This window comes from Acomys minous (assembly GCF_964271855.1).
Source record: "Acomys minous genome assembly, chromosome: 3".
Taxonomy (NCBI): Eukaryota; Metazoa; Chordata; class Mammalia; order Rodentia; family Muridae; genus Acomys; species Acomys minous.
The window spans coordinates 137,004,650-137,028,515 of NC_140485.1; the positions used below are offsets into that span (position 1 = coordinate 137,004,650).

The 23,866-nt window shown below is 52.2% G+C and overlaps 1 protein-coding gene across 1 annotated transcript in view; it reads left to right on the forward strand.

Annotated features, from left to right (window-relative positions):
• The window catches only part of SNX9 (sorting nexin 9), a 93,661-nt gene that overhangs the window by 38,874 nt on the left and 30,921 nt on the right, over positions 1–23,866 (forward strand). Inside the window, 3 exon segments of the mRNA XM_084777438.1 lie at positions 3,301–3,375; positions 4,954–5,079; positions 12,583–12,748. Of these exon segments, the coding sequence (XP_084633564.1) occupies positions 3,301–3,375; positions 4,954–5,079; positions 12,583–12,748 (367 nt within the window).

A 23,866-nucleotide genomic window follows, 5' to 3' on the forward strand; every position in this document is an offset into this window, starting at 1 on the left:
CTTCCCATAAGCATCTGCGTGGCCTCCCAGTTCAGGCTCTGTCTGTGGCAGATTCGGCAACAGTCTGTCTAGTCCATTTAGTGTCTTCTGTGGTCTCTGTTGCCATGACGTCCAGAGCAAACTTAGTACCATTTCTAAATCATCTCAGGCTGAGATCCATTACCTCATGTTGTCACCTCACTGTGTTCAGTTCTTTTTATGTGTAACTTTATTGTAATCATCCTTGAGGCAGGTATCAGTATTATGAGATAAAGCCCATTTAAAATAAAGTTCTGAGAAAATTGTCTTAATTCAGAAGGAAGAAGAGCAGGTTGGTGAAGTCCTCTCCGTAGTTACAAAATAAGGAAAACTTTGAACCACTGCTGCTCCCTTCTTCACCTCTGCCCCCAAACACCACTGAGAGCTAACCCCACCCCTCCTCTGCCTGTATCCCCGGAGCATGTCCTCCCTAGTCCCCGCCACAGCCCCTAGGGTTCACGACAGGCATTGGTTGTTATCTCTTTAGTCTGGTTTATTTATAGCCTCTGTCTGCGCCTGCTGTAGTACCCTGCTCTACGCTCCCGTCTTCTTACCTGGATTGTGCGCCTACCTGCACACAAGCTCTTAGGACTGTCTCTAAAGTCCATGACCTGGCTAAAACGCCACTCTCCCCAGTGGCTTCCTGTCAGCTGTGGGTCTGTAGGATCCCAGGGCCTTCAGATCCAGTCCTTCATTTTCCCCATCCATGTGAACAAACACACTCTCTTGTCTATGCACCAACATGTGAACATGTGTACATACACACACATACACGTTTATATATTTCACGGTAAAGTATGTGCATACATACTGTCAAATACACACAACTTCACATGTGCACATACTCTTAGTAATAACCTTTTTTTACACTCACATACTTTACACACGTCACACACTCACTTACATTCTCATTCATACAGTATCATAGATGCTCTTCCACTTTCACAAGCACATACAGTAAAACACGTGTCCTTAAGTGCACATGCTTCCAGAGCAAGCCCCTCCCACTGTGACTCCGGGTCCCGCCTGTGTTGCAGCTGTGCGTGAAGCCCTTCTTCCCGTTACCCCTCTGTGGGTGCTGGGAATTAAACTGGCCCCTCTGGAGGAGCAGCCAGTGCTCTCTTGTATCCTTAAAACTTCCTTTTAATTAAAAATATTTCTTCTCCACAAAAAGTGGAAACTCTTGATGCTAGCCATTGAATGCTCCTTGCTGCCCAATGAGACTGTGCCTGCCACCTCTCACTTAAAATTGGAAATGCCTTCTGGTTGAAAATTACCTTATTCTTTTATTTTCCTATACATGATGTGCTACAATATATTTTTATTTTTCTCTATATAACACAGTACAGTATTTGTGGTGTTTAGTATAAAGGAGGCGTATATTTCCAATTTTAAATTACTTTGAGAAAGAATGCATTCATAAACACCTCTGTCCCCTCCTCCTGCTGCCCAGTGTCTGTCATCATCCGGCAGGCCGTGCCCATCTGTGCCATCGGTGATGCAGCTGTCCTCTCCTTGTTGTGTGGGATGGGTTCAAATCGGATGCCATCATTATCACTTCAGCCACAGAGGTTGTAGCCTACATTTGGTGGCACGCACTTGTGGCCCCTGATATTTTGGGAGCTAGCCAGAAGGATCATGTGAGTCAGATGTTGATGGCCAACCTGACCCTATCTCAGAAACAAAGCAGGAGGCTGCAGAGATGGCCTAGCTAGCAAAGCACCTGTGACAACTTGGGTTCCATTCCCAGAGCCCACAGTTTTAAAAAGCTGAGATCCCAGCACTGAAGAGGCGGGAGAAAGATAGACTCCTGGGGATCTCTGCTAGCTTAGATCCACCTCAGAGAGAGAGGGAAGAGAAGGAGAGGAGGGAGGGCGGGGGAAAGGGAGTGAGGGAAAGAGACTCGGTCTATTAAAAAAAAAAAAAGTGGACGGTGCCTGAGGAACAACAGGTGTTCACTTACCCACACCTGTAAACATCCATGCAGATACACACAAACAAACGAGTACAGTGTCCACACAAAAGTAGACCAAAAGCCTTAATAAGTACTTTTAAAAAATTATTTTTATTTTAAATTATGAATGTTATATCTGTGGATGGGTACGTGCACCTGAGTGCAGCAGGTGCCTGTAGAGTCCTTAAGGGGTCCCCACACCCTCTGGAGCTGGAGTCGCACATGGCTGAGAACCGCCTCATGCCCTTGCCTGGATGTCCTCTGTAAGAGCAGCGCATGCTCTTAGCCGCTGAGCCACCTCCCCAGCCCCAAATAATGTATTCCTAACAAGGAGAAATAGATTTATTTGGTCTTAAGACAGAATGACAATACTTTCCAGCCTTTTAATAAAATTAGTAATTTCCTAATATTACCAAGTGTCCCATTAACCTAATTGCTGACTTAAACATTTTTAACTTAAATCCCCTGGAATATTAATGTCATCAAACAATATTGACTACACTCACCCTCTGTGTGATAGTTAGTGCACAAGGTCACATTCTCTATAGCTATCCTTTTTATTATTTCACATTTCCTAGCCCCTCCCCCCCAATTTGGTATTATTTCACATTTCTCAGTTTTATTCTCTGGGATAACTTGTATAGAAAATATATTCAAAAGGGAAGATAGGTCCAATGGTAAACTTGCCTTATAAGCTTATGGACCCAGGTTCAAATCCCAGACCCACATAAAAAAGCCCCTTATGAGTGGGTGGAGCTAGGTAGCTTCCTGGGCCCCTCTGACCAGCCAGCCTACCCTGTTTGCTAAGCTCCAGGCCAGCGAGAGTTTCTAAACAGAAAGTGGGGGCCAGTGAGACAGCTCAGTGGACAAAGGCTCCGGCCGAGCCCCATGGCCTAAGTTGATGAGCACAGCACTCACATGGCAGCCTCCTGAGAGGTGTCCTCTAACCTCCGTGCAAGGATGGCATGGTGTGCACATGAGTACCTTTACACACAGTAAATGATAAATACCTATTTTTAAAAGGCGGGTAGTGTCCAAAGAACAACATCTGAGGCTGGCCTCTGGTCTCTCCCTGTGCGCCTGCGCACACATTCACAAAGGAAGTAAGCGTTTAACCACTTGTTGCAGCTCCGTTGTTTTGTTAGATTACATTATATTCTATAATAAGCAAGATTTAAGAATGTAACGTTTGGAACAGTATTAGCTCTAGAGTCATAAAAAGCTTCATGTTACTTTTCATGTAAAAAATAATAAATTTCTAACAATTCTCATCACAGAATTTCTACAGGAAATCCTAACTATAACTTGTATCTCTGTCCTTCTGATAGAATGTCGGTGGAGGATGGCTGGAAGGGAGGAACAGCGGAGGAGAGCAGGGCCTTGTCCCTACAGACTATGTGGAAGTAAGGATTGCCGCCGCGGACTGGGGCTGACCTTCCTCCATGGCTTCTAACAGCTGTTCAGTTAAGAGGCTATGGGAGGCCAGCAACTGTTTTAAAATAAACTGTCACTGGGGAAGTAATGGGTACTAATTAGGTGAAACAGGAAAACGTATTGAAGTAGAAACAAGGAAAGAGATTTTACCTGTGGGCCTGAGCTACAGAGATGTTTAGGTAATGTCCTTCCAAGAACAGCCTTTAATTTTTCTGAATAAAAATCCCCATTTTTCTTTTGCTGATGTGTAATAACTGCTGCCTAGTGCTCAGTGGTAGATTAATTCACAAAATTTGAAAGGCTAGGCTTCGCACTTCCTTCCACTGCTCTCTTGACACAGGATGTCTTTAATGGGTCACTCTCTAGGTTAGAGGGTAGATAGCACCAACATCCTCAGGATGACCCTGCCTGGGACAGCCAGTCCTCTGGGCCAGCTGCCTGGCTCCCCCTGCTGGTTACTGCAGTCTCAGTGCTAAGCACTGGCTGGAGGCTACCCCTCGCACAGCTGCAGTAGAACTGGAGGATTCCTTGGGTCAGCTCCAGCATAGAGGAAGGCTGCTAGAAGGACATGTCCATGGGACCAAGCAGCAAAATGGGGAAGAATCTGTCTGTTCTCTTGTCCTTCATTAAAAGTGAGCAGTGGGGAGTCTTAGGCTCTCTGAGAAGTCAGTAGATAACCCCACCCCCACCCCCACCCTCACCCCCACCCCCCAGAAATCACACATACCATAGCTTTGTCCATACACTGCCAATAGTCCATAGGCTCCTGAGCACAGTTTGAAAGCCTGAGGTTCAAATCCAGCTCTGGCTGTTTGCACTGCACATCTAAGACCTAAAATGGACAAGGCTGAGAGAAACCCGTGGGTTTCGGCCATACTGGTTTTCATTTTATTTATAGAATTGTTTGCTTCTAAAGAGGAATAGTTTCAGCTTCTTAGATTTGTTTATCTTTCAAGAATGTGAGTTCCCTATACCAGAAATGGATGTATTCAACAGGCTAAAATTAGTGAGTACATGGTTGAACGAGCAGGACCATCCATCAAGAGGATATGACAGATGTCCATGAACTAAGATAGGTAACGTTCTGAGCTGTAAAGCATACAGCATGTTTAAACATGTCGGCGATGCAGCCCAGCGCTGCACTGTCTGCCCTGGGTTGATCCCCAGCACAACCGCCCAACACAGAGCGCCGGAGAGAATGTGTGCGGTTGACCAGTCACAAAGGGCCTCCCAGGCTATAGTGAAACTTAACTCCAAATAAGTAACAGAAGGGATGCTAAAACACCAAAATACTCGGAAATTTTAAGCAGTCTAAGTTACACATACATGAGAGAGAGAGAAAAATCACTAGAAAAATTAAACATGCTTAATGTGAATATAAATGAAGATGCAGCTTATCAAAAGAGTGCAGTAGAAACAGGGCTTAGTGGGAAATGGACAGCCCTAAAGAGGGTACGTTCTTTTCCATGTAGATTGTCTTGTTATCTCCCATAAGCCCTCACTGAAATGAAGTCATGAAAGGAATGGTGGTTCTTTCCAATACTCAGATTTTACCGAATGATGGAAAAGATCGGTTTTCTTGTGGAAATTCGGTGGCCGACCAGGCTTTCCTTGATTCCCTCTCAGCCAGCACGACTCAAGCCAACGTGTCTTCTGCCAACAGCAGTAACCAGGTACGGCTCACTCTGCTGTGCGCTGGCTCTCCTGAGAACCGGAGGGGAAGCATGTGGGCAGCAGCATCGCTGCTCTCTGAAAGCAGCAAGCATCAAAGTAGCTATGAGGGGTGGGGGTGGGGGTGTGAAGGGGTGGGGGGTGTGAGGGGGCAGGGGCATGAGGGACTGTGGTGTGGCGGGGTGTGTGCAGTGTGAGGGGTGTGTGCAGTGTGAGGGGTGTGTGCAGTGTGAGGGGTGTGGCATGAGGGGTGTGGCATTCCTGCTGAGTATTAACACAAGCCTCACCTGAAACACCTGCTAAGGGCTGTTTGCAAAACTAGTAATAAAGTAAAAGATGGGATGTTGAGATTCGCTTTTGAGAGAATCAAGATGTGAGTGGAGACCCCCAAAAGGCCAAATACTCTCCAAAATGAGGGCCTGCAAAGAAGGAAGGACACTGACCCTGAGGAGGCAGTGTCTGTTTTGGTTAGACCAGGACTTTGTTGTGGACCCATAGAAACAGTACAAGTAAAAGTCGGCACAACCAGGCACCTGGCACTCTTAAGAGGCTGGCTCTAAGAGGGCTTAGTGTGAGCTTGTGTTTTACAGAGGGAACAGAGTTAACCATGGCACAGTGGTGCACACCTTAGTCCCAGTCCTTGGGAGGCAGAGGTAGCTGGGTCTCTGTGAGTTCCAAGCCAGCCAGGGCTACATAGTTAAACTCTGTCTCAAAAACCAAAACAGAACAAAATAAGAACAATAGAAAATGTATGTATAGTTTATATTTCTGTCAGAGACTCATCTGTAGAATTGAGATCAAGCTCTATAAATAACAACATAGGAAAACGTACAGGTTCTGTCATGTGAGCATCTTTCCTTCCTCAAAGAAACTTGTCTGTCAGGGTGTAGGTGACTGCTCAGCCCAGAGGCAAGGCCAAGGGCAGCAGGAACATAGTGCATCTCCACGTGGGGAGCGAGGTGGAGCCTGGGGTGCACCAGGCCTCTCCTTCAAGACAGTGACGTCACCTGTGGTTAGCCTGAGGCTGGGGTGGCTTCCTGGTGGAGTTCGCAAACTGTAGTCTGTATGGATGCGTTGAACTTGGAGTGTTTTCTGGAAGGAAACAGTGGGCCTCGGGAACTGGAGCCCACTCGTGGCTGTCTTACAACTTAGTGTTTCCTGTGTACTCGGTTTGCTAGTTTGGTTAAAATGCCAGGTGGAAAGCCACCTTAGGGAATTACTCAGTAATTCTCAATTGCGGGCTACCTCCGGATCTGGCCCGGCTCAGACAGATATGAAAAGTCATGGTGGCCATGGGCCATCCTCCTCAGTGTCCCTCCTGAAGCTGAGGCTTCTGTCTGAGGACATTACTGTCCTCAACATGTCTTGTCTGCACACCTAGAACTCAGAGTTGAGCCCAGACTCCACATCTCCCAGCATGCACCTGCCCTGCTCGGGCTGCACGTTCAGGTTCAGGAGCGTGACTCTTGCTGTGGAGGCTCCCCAAGGATGTGCACAGGGACATTGTACACGAGAGCTCATCGCTGTGTCGCCAGCATGCTCAGTCACAGCTGTGCTACATCTCAGTCCCCGCATGACAATGAGAACTCAGGGCTGAATCTGCTCACATCAGATGTTTTGTGTGAGATGGCTTCATGTCATAGCACATCCGAGGACACAGGATCTGGTCAGCCCACTGTAGAGCCCAGATGATACCTGGGTTAGCTGGGTAACATCCTCCCTTCTCCTTCTGTCCAGAAAGTAAGCTGCAGCTGGCTCTGGCACCACTCACTGCTGTAACAGCTTGCTGATGGTCGCCCATCATTGCCTGAACCGATGGGTGCTGGCCTTCTCCTGCACTTGTGGCCTGGCTTTTTTCTGGGCAGCCAACAGCCCATCGTCAGCTGGAGACAGCTAGCTACCCTGATCCAGTTTTTACAGTGCAGGATAAATAGAGTTTTCTCTTTTCAGTTGCTAGTTTTCAAACTAAATTGTTTTATAACTGCTTCAAATGGTAGCTAATGAGTTTTCCTCTCTCTTTTGCATAGTTGTGGATGAAGCCTGTGGATTCATGTTGGCTCAGTGCACTTGAACGCACTGGAGCTCAGCTATTTTCTGTGCTTAGGGCTGTCTCCTGTTGGGCGCTCATTCAGGTTGCTTCCTCTACATCAGTAAAACTTGAACGCCCAGTGTTCTGGTGAGATCAGCTTCAGATGCTGGTTTTGTCCCTTTGATATGAGTTATTTCCCTGCTTTTTCATCCCTAGTAATTTTCTTATTGGAAGCCAAACTTCATGGTTTTGCTTTACAATGCTGAGTATCCTGCACCCTTTTTAATATTGTGAACTACATGATACACACACACACACACACACACACACACACACACGTTATTTTATAATGTCTATTTCTTTTCAATGTTAAGCTTTTTTAAGTGTGAGCAGACAGATACTTCACTTAGGGAAACCTTTGCCCTGATGCTGAAGTGAACCCTGGCCCAGTGTGGCTGCTGGGAGCTGTCCTGTGTGAGGACTGTACTCTGAATTTCCTTTCCTGATTCTTTCTCTGCCTGTGGAAGTTATTAGGTGTCAACTTCAGACCGACTGCTCCTCTGTAGACTCTGGGAGCTTCCTGGGAGCAGCCCTCCATCACTCTTTCACTACGCCACCCCAACACCCAGGCTCCAAGTCACAGACCACTGGGATCTGCGTGGTCTCTGCTGGAGGGAATGGGGCGTTTGTAGAACTCATCCCATTTCCTGTAACTCGGGATCCCTGCCTTCCATTGCCTGGACCCAGTGATTCTAAATAGCTTCGCATATGTTGTCATTTTTTTTATCATGAGTGAGAATGTAAGCTGCATCCTGTTAATCTGTCTTGATTATCTTTTCTGCACCTTGACTTCCAAGATGTGCTTTTATTTGCATTTATGAAATGAGGATGATGCCATTCACACCACAAGAGTTGAACCTCACAGAGTAGGAGCATTAGGAGTGCTCACTCCATGCTGAGCAGATGTGGACCTGGGACTTGGGCTCCAAAGTTGTCAGGAAGTGAGTCAGTGGCCACATTCTAGCATGAGCACACAGCGGAGGACGTGTACTCTTGCCTCTTGGTTCCCAGAGCAGCTGGCCTCTTCTGTCCCTCGCTCGTGGCCCTTGTCTGCGCTGAGGTAACAGGGCAGCTTTCAGCATCCTGATTTGACTCTTACACTTGGTGCTTTTGAATGGAAAGGGTTAGAATCCTAACATTTTGAGTTTTAAAAAATGTATTTTTTCAGTTTTATGTGCACTGTATTCCACTTGCATGTGTGTCTGTGTAGGGGTGTTGGATCCCCTGGAATTGGAGTTACAGACAATTGTGAGCTGCCATGTGGGTGCTGGGGATTGAACCTGGGTCCTCTGGAAGCGCAGCCAGTGCTCCTGCCTGCTGCATCATCTCTTCAGCCCAGCATTTTGAAATCTTGGCTGTGTATTTTCCTCAAGTTTGTCCTGCTAGCTATATAGCACGCATGGCATTTGCCCCTCTCCTGTGCAGCTTGTGATTATTTTTAGCCCCAGTGGGACTGTGTTGTGATCCCAAGCACAGGCTTGGGGAGATGCAGCATGCTACTGCAGAGCTGGCCTTCTGTGTGTGCGGTTTGTGAGTAGGGGCATGCTAGGCATTTTGGTGAATCTGACTATGCCGTGAATTTCCTGCTTGTGAGTAAAAGCTTTGCTGTGTGTTGTCTCATGCTCACTGAGTACCTTTTTATTTTAAGGTGGACATTTTGGCTCAGATTGGTTGTATTGAAAGTCTCAGCCAGTCACCCCCTTCTTCTTCTTCTCCTTCTCCTTCTTCCTCCATAAATAAGGTAAATTTGAGACCTGAGTAACGGCATGAAGGAATAGACATTTAGGTGCTCTTCTCATGTGTGTAAAGTGAAGCTCTCCTGCGGCCTGGTCAGGCACATGCGATTGTCGAAGAGTTAGGACCTGCAGGCCATCAGCTGACAGTTCCTGAGGCCTGACTGGTACATTTGCTCCAGTGGCAGGGAGGCCTAGTGAAGGGTTTGATTCTGTGAGTGACAGGAGATCAAGCAGAGCCTGGTACCAGGAAGGGGCAGGAAAGAAAGGGCTGACAGTGTTGCTCAGTGGAAGTGACTGCGGAGGGGGGTGGAGTCTAGGGAGATAGAAGCCCTTAGCTAAGAAACAGAGAGGGTCACTGTGTGCTGAGTCTCTGGTTTCAAGATTGTTGGGTTAAGAGCAAAGGAATTGGTGGCCAAAGGATCTTTAAAACAGACTATGTGGCCCAGCTTGTTACACTGGCACTGGATTTTGAAAACACCAAGCTCTTGCATTCAGAACCTAGAAGTGCTCCTACCAAAGCCCCTGAGTTGGGTGTTGGCGCTGAGCTTCACCGGGAGGCACTCCTGCTTCCTCTGTGGGGAAGGAAGGAGGCTGATCTTGAGCTCATAGAAAATATCCTAACTGCCTATGTTCATCTGTTTATTTAAAACTGTCTCCAGTAATGTCACCTGACATTTAAACTATTTGGAAGTGTCACCATGGCATCCTCCTTTGGCCTACAGGAAGAGGTGTACTACACAAAGGGCTGCTGGTTTCATTCTCTCTGTGTAATTACAGGGGACAGGGTCTCACTGTGTAGCCCAGGCAGCCTCTAGAACGCGCTGTGTAGCAGGCTTGGGACAGGGCCTCACTGTGTAGCCCAGGCAGCCTCTAGAACGCACTGTGTAGTGGGCTGAGGACAGGGCCTCACTGTGTAGCCCAGGCAGCCTCTAGAACGTGCTGTGTAGTGGGCTGAGGACAGGATCTCACTGTGTAGCCCAGGCAGCCTCTAGAACGTGCTGTGTAGTGGGCTGAGGACAGGGTCTCACTGTGTAGCCCAGGCAGCCTCTAGAACGTGCTGTGTAGTGGGCTGAGGACAGGGCCTCACTGTGTAGCCCAGGCAGCCTCTAGAACATGCTGTGTAGTGGGCTGAGGACAGGGTCTCACTGTGTAGCCCAGGCAGCCTCTAGAACGTGCTGTATAGTGGGCTGAGGACAGGGTCTCACTGTGTAGCTGAGGCAACCTCTAGAACGTGCTGTGTAGTGGGCTGAGGACAGGGTCTCACTGTGTAGCCCAGGCAGCCTCTAGAACGCGCTGTGTAGTGGGCTGAGGACAGGGTCTCACTGTGTAGCCCAGGCAGCCTCTAGAACGCGCTGTGTAGTGGGCTGAGGACAGGGTCTCACTGTGTAGCCCAGGCAGCCTCTAGAACGCGCTGTGTAGTGGGCTGAGGACAGGGTCTCACTGTATAGCCCAGGCAGCCTCTAGAACGCGCTGTGTAGTGGGCTGAGGACAGGGTCTCACTGTGTAGCCCAGGCAGCCTCTAGAACACGCTGTGTAGCTGCCATCGGACTCGCAGGCTTCCTGCCTCATCAAGAGTTGATTCTTTATATTTCAGGTGAAGCCCTACAGATAAAGACAACTGAATCATTACTTTGTCTGTACTGTATGAATTTATCAATTCATACCTTCAAACCCCTCTGAGGAGGGTAGTGTTGGGGAGCCCATTTTTAAGGTGTAGGAGCTAAGAAGCGCGAATTGCCCATATGCAAGTAGCTAGTCAGTAGTAAAGCTGGGGTTCAAGCTACGCAGACATTCAAGCCTGAGGCCTTAGTCACTCACTGAACCATGTGACACTTACTTGGCCCCATGGTTATAAAAACAGTTCAGAATCTACCTAACTGGCCAGTATTCTGGCTTTGTCACACGGTCTGTGAAGTTGAGCACTGAGTAGCCTGTGCTTGGGTCAGTGATGGGCTGCATATGTGAATGACGCCACGAGATTACAGCGGAGCTGAGCATTCCCTTTAGCGGTTATTATCACTGGCCTAACAGCAACAGAATGCATGGCCGTCGAGTGTGTGTGTGTGTATGTGTTTTGTGTCGAATGTGTGTGTGTGCAGTGTGCATGCATGTGTGTGTGTGGCATATGTGTATGTATATGTGTGTGGTATGTATGGTGTAATGCATGTAGTGTGTGTGGTATGTGTGGTGTGTGTGGTACAATGTGTGTGGTATGTATGTGTGTTGTGTGTGTATATGTGTGTTGTGCGTGTATGTGTATGTGTGATGTGTATGTGTGATGTGTGTGGTGTATGTATGTGTGTGTGGTGTGTGTATGTGTGAGTGGTGTGTGTATATGTGGTGTAGTGTGTGTGTGGTGTGGGTGTGTAGTATAGTGTGTGTGTGGTGTGTGTATATGTGGTGTAGTGTGTGTGTGGTGTGTGTATATGTGGTGTAGTGTGTGTGTGGTGTGGGTGTGTGGTGTAGTGTGTGTGGTGTGGGTGTAGGTGTGGGTGTGGTGACACCCTACTTGACCTACTTGCCCATCGTGTAAAACTAAACATTCAGTTATGCACAGTAGAGCATAATGGTAAGGGACGGTAAAGGACTGTTTCCCACTCACTACTCTCGGTAGCCCACTGTTTTAGTCTACTTCTACTTCTTGAAGAAGAAGTTCACTGTAACGCCCTCTTCCATCTCCCCAGCAGCAGCGAGCGATGGCAGACATGCCTTCTGTGCTGCGTCTTGTAATTCAGTCACTCTCTACCTGATTTCATCTTGTGTTGGAGTGGTAGGCTGGAGCACATACGGATCCACTGCAGCCTTGGTGGATAAGAGCTTGTACCACCTAAGTTTGTACAAGCATCTCTGATGCTTGGACCACAATGGAATCACCTGGAGACACAGTTCTCAGAAACTAGCTTCTTAGACACCACGTGACTGCATGTGTCATAAGTATAACTCCTGTGATTATAGACACGTGAGTGTGCAGTGTCCACACCTACCACTGCTACCTTTATGGCCATCCTGAGGCCCTTCTGGTGCGACAATCAGATACAAGGCTGGCTTCCTCAGTCACTTAGCTGGTGCTGTCATTTCTTTCAGTAGATGACTTGAAATAACCATCCTGTCGCATGCGTATTTGTCTGTCTTAGGAGGCTTTGATAGCTTTTAGATATAAAGTTTCAAATGTGCAGATAAGTTGGATATACTGCTCCTGGGTGCTGAGCAGGGCTTAGTTTAGTTGGGGTAGGGGGTTAGGTAAAGAGGTCAGACATAATCAGTGAGTTACAGAACCAGGAGTGTTTTCCATACACCCAGGTAGACATCCCAAAGTGGCATACCTGATGTTCAACTACTTATCCTTTATTCCACTTGAATTTTTAAAAAATGTCTATTACTTTTTAAAAATGAGATTTAAGACCTACTTAAAGGTATAGTTTAAAGTAGCTGCCTAAGAGCAGTTAAGGTCCGTGGTGAAGGCTTTGGTAATGACATGTATCCTGGCATTGTGGCTGACAAGGAGGATGTGCACATCAGTGAAGGCTGGCTGACTTGGGTCAGGGTGTAGAGATTTAAGTACAGTCACATTGACGCTGCCAGCACTTTTATTGTCCTTGGCTGTCCCGTCAGCTCATTGCTGACTGGGGTCAGTTTCTAGAAGTCACAAATAGTCTTTCTCCTTTTCCCCTCCCACACAGGTTGGTGGTGGCAATGACCCCTGGTCAGCCTGGAATGCCCCTAAATCTGGGAACTGGGACAGCTCAGATGCCTGGGGCACCAGGACAGACGGGGCTGGTGCTCAGAGGAACAGCGCTAACAACTGGGACACTGCCTTCGGCCACCCTCAGGCCTACCAAGGACCAGGTGAGGGGAAACTTGCACTTGAGTGGCTCACGGGAAACTGCGTGACAGTCAGGGAGAGCAGGCTGATCTTACTATTCTCAAACTCAGCAGAGCGCAGCGACTCTGGATGGAGGGACCTGTAGTCTCTCTCAGCACTGACATGTCTCCTTGGATCAGTGGGTGTCTCCCAGGAGCTCCACCCTAGGATCCATGAACTTGCTAGAACAGTGCACTAAACTCAGGGAGTCACTTGACTTCCTGTTGCCAGTTTATTGCAAGAGAAAGTCGAGGGATATGAAGTAGCATTCAGATGAGGAGGTGACAGAGGATGTGGAGAGCTTCCAGGCCCTCTCCTTCTAACATGGGGCACTCCAGGCTGACCAAGGGTCATTGCCACCCCCAGTACCGGCATGTGTTCTCCAGCGCCCAGGGAGTTTTCATCAGACTGTATCCGCGGCGTGGCTGACTTCTTACCTCATCTCCAGCCACTCTCCTCTTTACAGAGGGTGAGATGCAGGTGAAGACTCTAAAGTTTTCAGTCATTCGTGGCTTGTTCTTTTCTGGTGGTGAGCTTTACTCTAGAGTGCCTGACGAGTCTGCTCGGGAATGGCAGGCACGCTCATCTAGGAGCTGCCGAGGCACGAGGACCAGGGCCTCTGCTTATGACATATGACTGGATTTAAAGCAGAGGAGAGATTTATTGAAAGGGAAGTAATTCAATGATTAACAAATTGGCTGTCTGGGGTGGGGGATCAGAGGATCTGAGTTTGCTCCCCATAACCTGTTTTTAAAGTGCCAGGCATGGTGGCACTGACATGGAGATCCCTAAGGCTCACTGGACAGCCCCTGTCTCCAAAAAAAGGTGGCCAGACTTGGAGAGGACCCGGTTCATATCCCAGTACTCACACGGTGGCTAACAATTTCTGTAACTTCAGTTCCAAGGGATACAATGCCCCCTGCTGGTCTCCATGGGCACTGCATGCACATGGTACACATAAGCATAAAAGTAAAATTTCAAAAAGAAAAGATGGATGGCCTTCCTGAGGAACAGCATCCAAAGTTGTCCTCCAGTTTCTATGTACTTGTGGACCACACACAAAATGTGCATACACGCATACACACATAATGCAGGTATTGCCACCCCTCCAAAGGATGTTTGTGTCTCTAGAACTAAAGAGATACAAGTCTACTCTGTTCTGATAGTCTCTAACTTTTCCTCTTTGCCTTTGGCATGCATCTCTCAGCTTCTGTGTAGCAGGACAGAGCCTAACAGCAGAGGACATTCACGTCCACTTTTCCACATCTGCCGATATTAAGTAGTTATTCTTTAGAGGTGTTATCATTTTTCCTCTCTGATATCTTTGAGTTAAGAAGTTTGTTTTGGTTCTGGTTTTTGCTTACTTGTAAGTTTGTAAGACTGAATTTGTCCACGTCAAGGCTTTTCTTGGGCACCAGGCCATACTGCTGGAGTCTGTATTAATCAGAAGCCAGCTAGAGTGAAAAACAGTGCTTTTGAAAGTTTTCTGTATTTAATGCCAGGAGTGGTGGCATATGCCTTTAATCCCAGCACTTGGGATGCAGAACCCATAGTTAAGGCCAGCCAGGTCTATAAAAGTGAGTTAGAGGAAAACCAAATCTACACAGTAAGACCCTGTCTCAAAATCACACACATGCACATGCATATATGTGCACATGTGTATACACATGCACATACATCTGTATTTAAGCTATGCAGTATGAGTTATACACACACACATACATATATATGACAGTGATTACTGCAATTTGAAATTAACATAGATGTCACCTCATATTGTGTGTGTGTGTGTGTGTGTGTATGCAAGCGTACACACATGTGCACATATATATGCTTTCTGAGAGCATGTAAAATCTCTTGGCAAACTTCCAGTATACAATAAAACACTAACATTTACCCCAGGCTGTGCATAAGAGCTCATGACTTACTCCTGAAAGCTGCACTGTTTACCCTCCCATCTACATCCCTGAAATCCCTCCCCATCCCTTCTACATCCCTGTATCCCCACATCCCCTCCCCATCCCACCCATATCCCTGCATCCTCACTCTATCCTGTCTACATCCCTGCATCCTCTCCCCATCCAGCCTACATCCCTGCATCCTCTCCCCATCCTGCCTACATCCCTGCATCCTCTCCCCATCCTGCCTACATCCCTGCATCCTCTCCCCATCCAGCCTACATCCCTGCATCCTCTCCCCATCCAGCCTACATCCCTGCATCCTCTCCCCATCCAGCCTACATCCCTGCATCCTCTCCTCATCCTGCCTACATCCCTGCATCCTCTCCCCATCCTGCCTACATCCCTGCATCCTCTCCCCATCCTGCCTACATCCCTGCATCCTCTCCCCATCCTGCCTACATCCCTGCATCCTCTCCCCATCCTGCCTACATCCCTGCATCCTCTCCCCATCCTGCCTACATCCCTGCATCCTCTCCCCATCCGGCCTACATCCCTGCATCCTCTCCCCATCCGGCCTACATCCCTGCATCCTCTCCCCATCCTGCCTACATCCCTGCATCCTCTCCCCATCCTGCCTACATCCCTGCATCCTCTCCCCATCCTGCCTACATCCCTGCATCCTCTCCCCATCCGGCCTACATCCCTGCATCCTCTCCCCATCCGGCCTACATCCCTGCATCCTCTCCCCATCCTGCCTACATCCCTGCATCCTCTCCCCATCCTGCCTACATCCCTGCATCCTCTCCCCATCCTGCCTACATCCCTGCATCCTCTCCCCATCCGGCCTACATCCCTGCATCCTCTCCCCATCCGGCCTACATCCCTGCATCCTCTCCCCATCCGGCCTACATCCCTGCATCCTCTCCCCATCCTGCCTACATCCCTGCATCCTCTCCCCATCCTGCCTACATCCCTGCATCCTCTCCCCATCCTGCCTACATCCCTGCATCCTCTCCTCATCCTGCCTACATCCCTGCATCCTCTCCCCATCCTGCCTACATCCCTGCATCCTCTCCCCATCCTGCCTACATCCCTGCATCCTCTCCCCATCCGGCCTACATCCCTGCATCCTCTCCCCATCCTGCCTACATCCCTGCATCCTCTCCCCATCCCACCTACATCCCTGCATCCTCTCCCCATCCGGCCTACATCCCTGCATCCTCTCCCCATCCTGCCTACATCCCTGCATCCTCTCCCCATCCTGCCTACATCCCTGCATCCTCTCCTCATCCTGCCTACATCCCTGCATCCTCTCCCCATCCTGCCTACATCCCTGCATCCTCTCCCCATCCTGCCTACATCCCTGCATCCTCTCCCCATCCTGCCTACATCCCTGCATCCTCTCCCCATCCTGCCTACATCCCTGCATCCTCTCCCCATCCTGCCTACATCCCTGCATCCTCTCCCCATCCGGCCTACATCCCTGCATCCTCTCCCCATCCTGCCTACATCCCTGCATCCTCTCCCCATCCTGCCTACATCCCTGCATCCTCTCCCCATCCTGCCTACATCCCTGCATCCTCTCCCCATCCTGCCTACATCCCTGCATCCTCTCCCCATCCTGCCTACATCCCTGCATCCTCTCCCCATCCGGCCTACATCCCTGCATCCTCTCCCCATCCTGCCTACATCCCTGCATCCTCTCCCCATCCCACATACATCCCTGCATCCTCTCCTCATCCTGCCTACATCCCTGCATCCTCTCCCCATCCTGCCTACATCCCTGCATCCTCTCCTCATCCAGCCTACATCCCTGCATCCTCTCCTCATCCTGCCTACATCCCTGCATCCTCTCCCCATCCTGCCTACATCCCTGCATCCTCTCCTCATCCTGCCTACATCCCTGCATCCTCTCCCCATCCTGCCTACATCCCTGCATCCTCTCCCCATCCGGCCTACATCCCTGCATCCTCTCCCCATCCGGCCTACATCCCTGCATCCTCTCCCCATCCTGCCTACATCCCTGCATCCTCTCCCCATCCTGCCTACATCCCTGCATCCTCTCCCCATCCTGCCTACATCCCTGCATCCTCTCCCCATCCTGCCTACATCCCTGCATCCTCTCCCCATCCCACATACATCCCTGCATCCTCTCCTCATCCTGCCTACATCCCTGCATCCTCTCCCCATCCTGCCTACATCCCTGCATCCTCTCCTCATCCAGCCTACATCCCTGCATCCTCTCCTCATCCTGCCTACATCCCTGCATCCTCTCCCCATCCTGCCTACATCCCTGCATCCTCTCCCCATCCTGCCTACATCCCTGCATCCTCTCCCCATCCGGCCTACATCCCTGCATCCTCTCCCCATCCTGCCTACATCCCTGCATCCTCTCCCCATCCTGCCTACATCCCTGCATCCTCTCCCCATCCCGCCTACATCCCTGCATCCTCTCCCCATCCTGCCTACATCCCTGCATCCTCTCCCCATCCCACATACATCCCTGCATCCTCTCCTCATCCTGCCTACATCCCTGCATCCTCTCCCCATCCTGCCTACATCCCTGCATCCTCTCCTCATCCAGCCTACATCCCTGCATCCTCTCCTCATCCTGCCTACATCCCTGCATCCTCTCCCCATCCTGCCTACATCCCTGCATCCTCTCCTCATCCTGCCTACATCCCTGCATCCTCTCCCCATCCTGCCTACATCCCTGCATCCTCTCCCCATCCGGCCTACATCCCTGCATCCTCTCCCCATCCGGCCTACATCCCTGCATCCTCTCCCCATCCTGCCTACATCCCTGCATCCTCTCCCCATCCTGCCTACATCCCTGCATCCTCTCCCCATCCTGCCTACATCCCTGCATCCTCTCCCCATCCTGCCTACATCCCTGCATCCTCTCCCCATCCCACATACATCCCTGCATCCTCTCCTCATCCTGCCTACATCCCTGCATCCTCTCCCCATCCTGCCTACATCCCTGCATCCTCTCCTCATCCAGCCTACATCCCTGCATCCTCTCCTCATCCTGCCTACATCCCTGCATCCTCTCCCCATCCTGCCTACATCCCTGCATCCTCTCCTCATCCTGCCTACATCCCTGCATCCTCTCCCCATCCTGCCTACATCCCTGCATCCTCTCCTCATCCTGCCTACATCCCTGCATCCTCTCCCCATCCTGCCTACATCCCTGCATCCTCTCCCCATCCTGCCTACATCCCTGCATCCTCTCCCCATCCGGCCTACATCCCTGCATCCTCTCCCCATCCTGCCTACATCCCTGCATCCTCTCCCCATCCTGCCTACATCCCTGCATCCTCTCCCCATCCTGCCTACATCCCTGCATCCTCTCCGCATCCGGCCTACATCCCTGCATCCTCTCCCCATCCGGCCTACATCCCTGCATCCTCTCCCCATCCTGCCTACATCCCTGCATCCTCTCCCCATCCTGCCTACATCCCTGCATCCTCTCCCCATCCTGCCTACATCCCTGCATCCTCTCCCCATCCTGCCTACATCCCTGCATCCTCTCCCCATCCTGCCTACATCCCTGCATCCTCTCCCCATCCTGCCTACATCCCTGCATCCTCTCCCCATCCGGCCTACATCCCTGCATCCTCTCCCCATCCGGCCTACATCCCTGCATCCTCTCCCCATCCTGCCTACATCCCTGCATCCTCTCCCCATCCTGCCTACATCCCTGCATCCTCTCCCCATCCTGCCTACATCCCTGCATCCTCTCCCCATCCGGCCTACATCCCTGCATCCTCTCCCCATCCGGCCTACATCCCTGCATCCTCTCCCCATCCTGCCTACATCCCTGCATCCTCTCCCCATCCTGCCTACATCCCTGCATCCTCTCCCCATCCTGCCTACATCCCTGCATCCTCTCCCCATCCGGCCTACATCCCTGCATCCTCTCCCCATCCGGCCTACATCCCTGCATCCTCTCCCCATCCGGCCTACATCCCTGCATCCTCTCCCCATCCTGCCTACATCCCTGCATCCTCTCCCCATCCTGCCTACATCCCTGCATCCTCTCCCCATCCTGCCTACATCCCTGCATCCTCTCCCCATCCGGCCTACATCCCTGCATCCTCTCCCCATCCGGCCTACATCCCTGCATCCTCTCCCCATCCTGCCTACATCCCTGCATCCTCTCCCCATCCGGCCTACATCCCTGCATCCTCTCCCCATCCTGCCTACATCCCTGCATCCTCTCCCCATCCCACCTACATCCCTGCATCCTCTCCCCATCCGGCCTACATCCCTGCATCCTCTCCCCATCCTGCCTACATCCCTGCATCCTCTCCCCATCCTGCCTACATCCCTGCATCCTCTCCTCATCCTGCCTACATCCCTGCATCCTCTCCCCATCCTGCCTACATCCCTGCATCCTCTCCCCATCCTGCCTACATCCCTGCATCCTCTCCCCATCCTGCCTACATCCCTGCATCCTCTCCCCATCCTGCCTACATCCCTGCATCCTCTCCCCATCCTGCCTACATCCCTGCATCCTCTCCCCATCCGGCCTACATCCCTGCATCCTCTCCCCATCCTGCCTACATCCCTGCATCCTCTCCCCATCCTGCCTACATCCCTGCATCCTCTCCCCATCCTGCCTACATCCCTGCATCCTCTCCCCATCCTGCCTACATCCCTTCATCCTCTCCCCATCCTGCCTACATCCCTGCATCCTCTCCCCATCCGGCCTACATCCCTGCATCCTCTCCCCATCCCGCCTACATCCCTGCATCCTCTCCCCATCCTGCCTACATCCCTGCATCCTCTCCCCATCCCGCCTACATCCCTGCATCCTCTCCCCATCCTGCCTACATCCCTGCATCCTCTCCCCATCCCACATACATCCCTGCATCCTCTCCTCATCCTGCCTACATCCCTGCATCCTCTCCCCATCCTGCCTACATCCCTGCATCCTCTCCTCATCCAGCCTACATCCCTGCATCCTCTCCTCATCCTGCCTACATCCCTGCATCCTCTCCCCATCCTGCCTACATCCCTGCATCCTCTCCTCATCCTGCCTACATCCCTGCATCCTCTCCCCATCCTGCCTACATCCCTGCATCCTCTCCCCATCCGGCCTACATCCCTGCATCCTCTCCCCATCCGGCCTACATCCCTGCATCCTCTCCCCATCCTGCCTACATCCCTGCATCCTCTCCCCATCCTGCCTACATCCCTGCATCCTCTCCCCATCCTGCCTACATCCCTGCATCCTCTCCCCATCCTGCCTACATCCCTGCATCCTCTCCCCATCCCACATACATCCCTGCATCCTCTCCTCATCCTGCCTACATCCCTGCATCCTCTCCCCATCCTGCCTACATCCCTGCATCCTCTCCTCATCCAGCCTACATCCCTGCATCCTCTCCTCATCCTGCCTACATCCCTGCATCCTCTCCCCATCCTGCCTACATCCCTGCATCCTCTCCCCATCCTGCCTACATCCCTGCATCCTCTCCCCATCCCACCTACATCCCTGCATCCTCTCCCCATCCTGCCTACATCCCTGCATCCTCTCCCCATCCGGCCTACATCCCTGCATCCTCTCCCCATCCTGCCTACATCCCTGCATCCTCTCCCCATCCTGCCTACATCCCTGCATCCTCTCCCCATCCTGCCTACATCCCTGCATCCTCTCCCCATCCTGCCTACATCCCTGCATCCTCTCCCCATCCTGCCTACATCCCTGCATCCTCTCCCCATCCGGCCTACATCCCTGCATCCTCTCCCCATCCCGCCTACATCCCTGCATCCTCTCCCCATCCTGCCTACATCCCTGCATCCTCTCCCCATCCCGCCTACATCCCTGCATCCTCTCCCCATCCTGCCTACATCCCTGCATCCTCTCCCCATCCCACATACATCCCTGCATCCTCTCCTCATCCTGCCTACATCCCTGCATCCTCTCCCCATCCTGCCTACATCCCTGCATCCTCTCCTCATCCAGCCTACATCCCTGCATCCTCTCCTCATCCTGCCTACATCCCTGCATCCTCTCCCCATCCTGCCTACATCCCTGCATCCTCTCCTCATCCTGCCTACATCCCTGCATCCTCTCCCCATCCTGCCTACATCCCTGCATCCTCTCCCCATCCGGCCTACATCCCTGCATCCTCTCCCCATCCGGCCTACATCCCTGCATCCTCTCCCCATCCTGCCTACATCCCTGCATCCTCTCCCCATCCTGCCTACATCCCTGCATCCTCTCCCCATCCTGCCTACATCCCTGCATCCTCTCCCCATCCTGCCTACATCCCTGCATCCTCTCCCCATCCTGCCTACATCCCTGCATCCTCTCCTCATCCTGCCTACATCCCTGCATCCTCTCCCCATCCTGCCTACATCCCTGCATCCTCTCCTCATCCAGCCTACATCCCTGCATCCTCTCCTCATCCTGCCTACATCCCTGCATCCTCTCCCCATCCTGCCTACATCCCTGCATCCTCTCCTCATCCTGCCTACATCCCTGCATCCTCTCCCCATCCTGCCTACATCCCTGCATCCTCTCCTCATCCTGCCTACATCCCTGCATCCTCTCCCCATCCTGTCTACATCCCTGCATCCTCTCCCCATCCTGTCTACATCCCTGCATCCTCTCCTCATCCTGCCTACATCCCTGCATCCTCTCCCCATCCTGCCTACATCCCTGCATCCTCTCCCCATCCGGCCTACATCCCTGCATCCTCTCCCCATCCGGCCTACATCCCTGCATCCTCTCCCCATCCTGCCTACATCCCTGCATCCTCTCCCCATCCTGCCTACATCCCTGCATCCTCTCCCCATCCTGCCTACATCCCTGCATCCTCTCCCCATCCTGCCTACATCCCTGCATCCTCTCCCCATCCTGCCTACATCCCTGCATCCTCTCCCCATCCTGCCTACATCCCTGCATCCTCTCCTCATCCTGCCTACATCCCTGCATCCTCTCCCCATCCTGCCTACATCCCTGCATCCTCTCCCCATCCTGCCTACATCCCTGCATCCTCTCCCCATCCGGCCTACATCCCTGCATCCTCTCCCCATCCTGCCTACATCCCTGCATCCTCTCCCCATCCCACCTACATCCCTGCATCCTCTCCCCATCCGGCCTACATCCCTGCATCCTCTCCCCATCCTGCCTACATCCCTGCATCCTCTCCCCATCCTGCCTACATCCCTGCATCCTCTCCCCATCCTGCCTACATCCCTGCATCCTCTCCCCATCCTGCCTACATCCCTGCATCCTCTCCCCATCCTGCCTACATCCCTGCATCCTCTCCTCATCCTGCCTACATCCCTGCATCCTCTCCCCATCCTGCCTACATCCCTGCATCCTCTCCCCATCCTGCCTACATCCCTGCATCCTCTCCCCATCCGGCCTACATCCCTGCATCCTCTCCCCATCCTGCCTACATCCCTGCATCCTCTCCCCATCCCACCTACATCCCTGCATCCTCTCCCCATCCGGCCTACATCCCTGCATCCTCTCCCCATCCTGCCTACATCCCTGCATCCTCTCCCCATCCTGCCTACATCCCTGCATCCTCTCCCCATCCGGCCTACATCCCTGCATCCTCTCCCCATCCTGCCTACATCCCTGCATCCTCTCCCCATCCCACCTACATCCCTGCATCCTCTCCCCATCCGGCCTACATCCCTGCATCCTCTCCCCATCCTGCCTACATCCCTGCATCCTCTCCCCATCCTGCCTACATCCCTGCATCCTCTCCTCATCCTGCCTACATCCCTGCATCCTCTCCCCATCCTGCCTACATCCCTGCATCCTCTCCCCATCCGGCCTACATCCCTGCATCCTCTCCCCATCCTGCCTACATCCCTGCATCCTCTCCCCATCCCACCTACATCCCTGCATCCTCTCCCCATCCGGCCTACATCCCTGCATCCTCTCCCCATCCTGCCTACATCCCTGCATCCTCTCCCCATCCTGCCTACATCCCTGCATCCTCTCCTCATCCTGCCTACATCCCTGCATCCTCTCCCCATCCTGCCTACATCCCTGCATCCTCTCCCCATCCGGCCTACATCCCTGCATCCTCTCCCCATCCTGCCTACATCCCTGCATCCTCTCCCCATCCCACCTACATCCCTGCATCCTCTCCCCATCCGGCCTACATCCCTGCATCCTCTCCCCATCCTGCCTACATCCCTGCATCCTCTCCCCATCCTGCCTACATCCCTGCATCCTCTCCTCATCCTGCCTACATCCCTGCATCCTCTCCCCATCCTGCCTACATCCCTGCATCCTCTCCCCATCCGGCCTACATTTCTGCATCCTCTCCCCATCCTGCCTACATCCCTGCATCCTCTCCCCATCCTGCCTACATCCCTGCATCCTCTCCCCATCCTGCCTACATCCCTGCATCCTCTCCCCATCCTGCCTACATCCCTGCATCCTCTCCCCATCCTGCCTACATCCCTGCATCCTCTCCCCATCCGGCCTACATCCCTGCATCCTCTCCCCATCCGGCCTACATCCCTGCATCCTCTCCCCATCCTGCCTACATCCCTGCATCCTCTCCCCATCCTGCCTACATCCCTGCATCCTCTCCCCATCCTGCCTACATCCCTGCATCCTCTCCCCATCCTGCCTACATCCCTGCATCCTCTCCCCATCCCACATACATCCCTGCATCCTCTCCTCATCCTGCCTACATCCCTGCATCCTCTCCCCATCCTGCCTACATCCCTGCATCCTCTCCTCATCCAGCCTACATCCCTGCATCCTCTCCTCATCCTGCCTACATCCCTGCATCCTCTCCCCATCCTGCCTACATCCCTGCATCCTCTCCTCATCCTGCCTACATCCCTGCATCCTCTCCCCATCCTGCCTACATCCCTGCATCCTCTCCTCATCCTGCCTACATCCCTGCATCCTCTCCCCATCCTGTCTACATCCCTGCATCCTCTCCCCATCCTGTCTACATCCCTGCATCCTCTCCTCATCCTGCCTACATCCCTGCATCCTCTCCCCATCCTGCCTACATCCCTGCATCCTCTCCCCATCCGGCCTACATCCCTGCATCCTCTCCCCATCCGGCCTACATCCCTGCATCCTCTCCCCATCCTGCCTACATCCCTGCATCCTCTCCCCATCCTGCCTACATCCCTGCATCCTCTCCCCATCCTGCCTACATCCCTGCATCCTCTCCCCATCCGGCCTACATCCCTGCATCC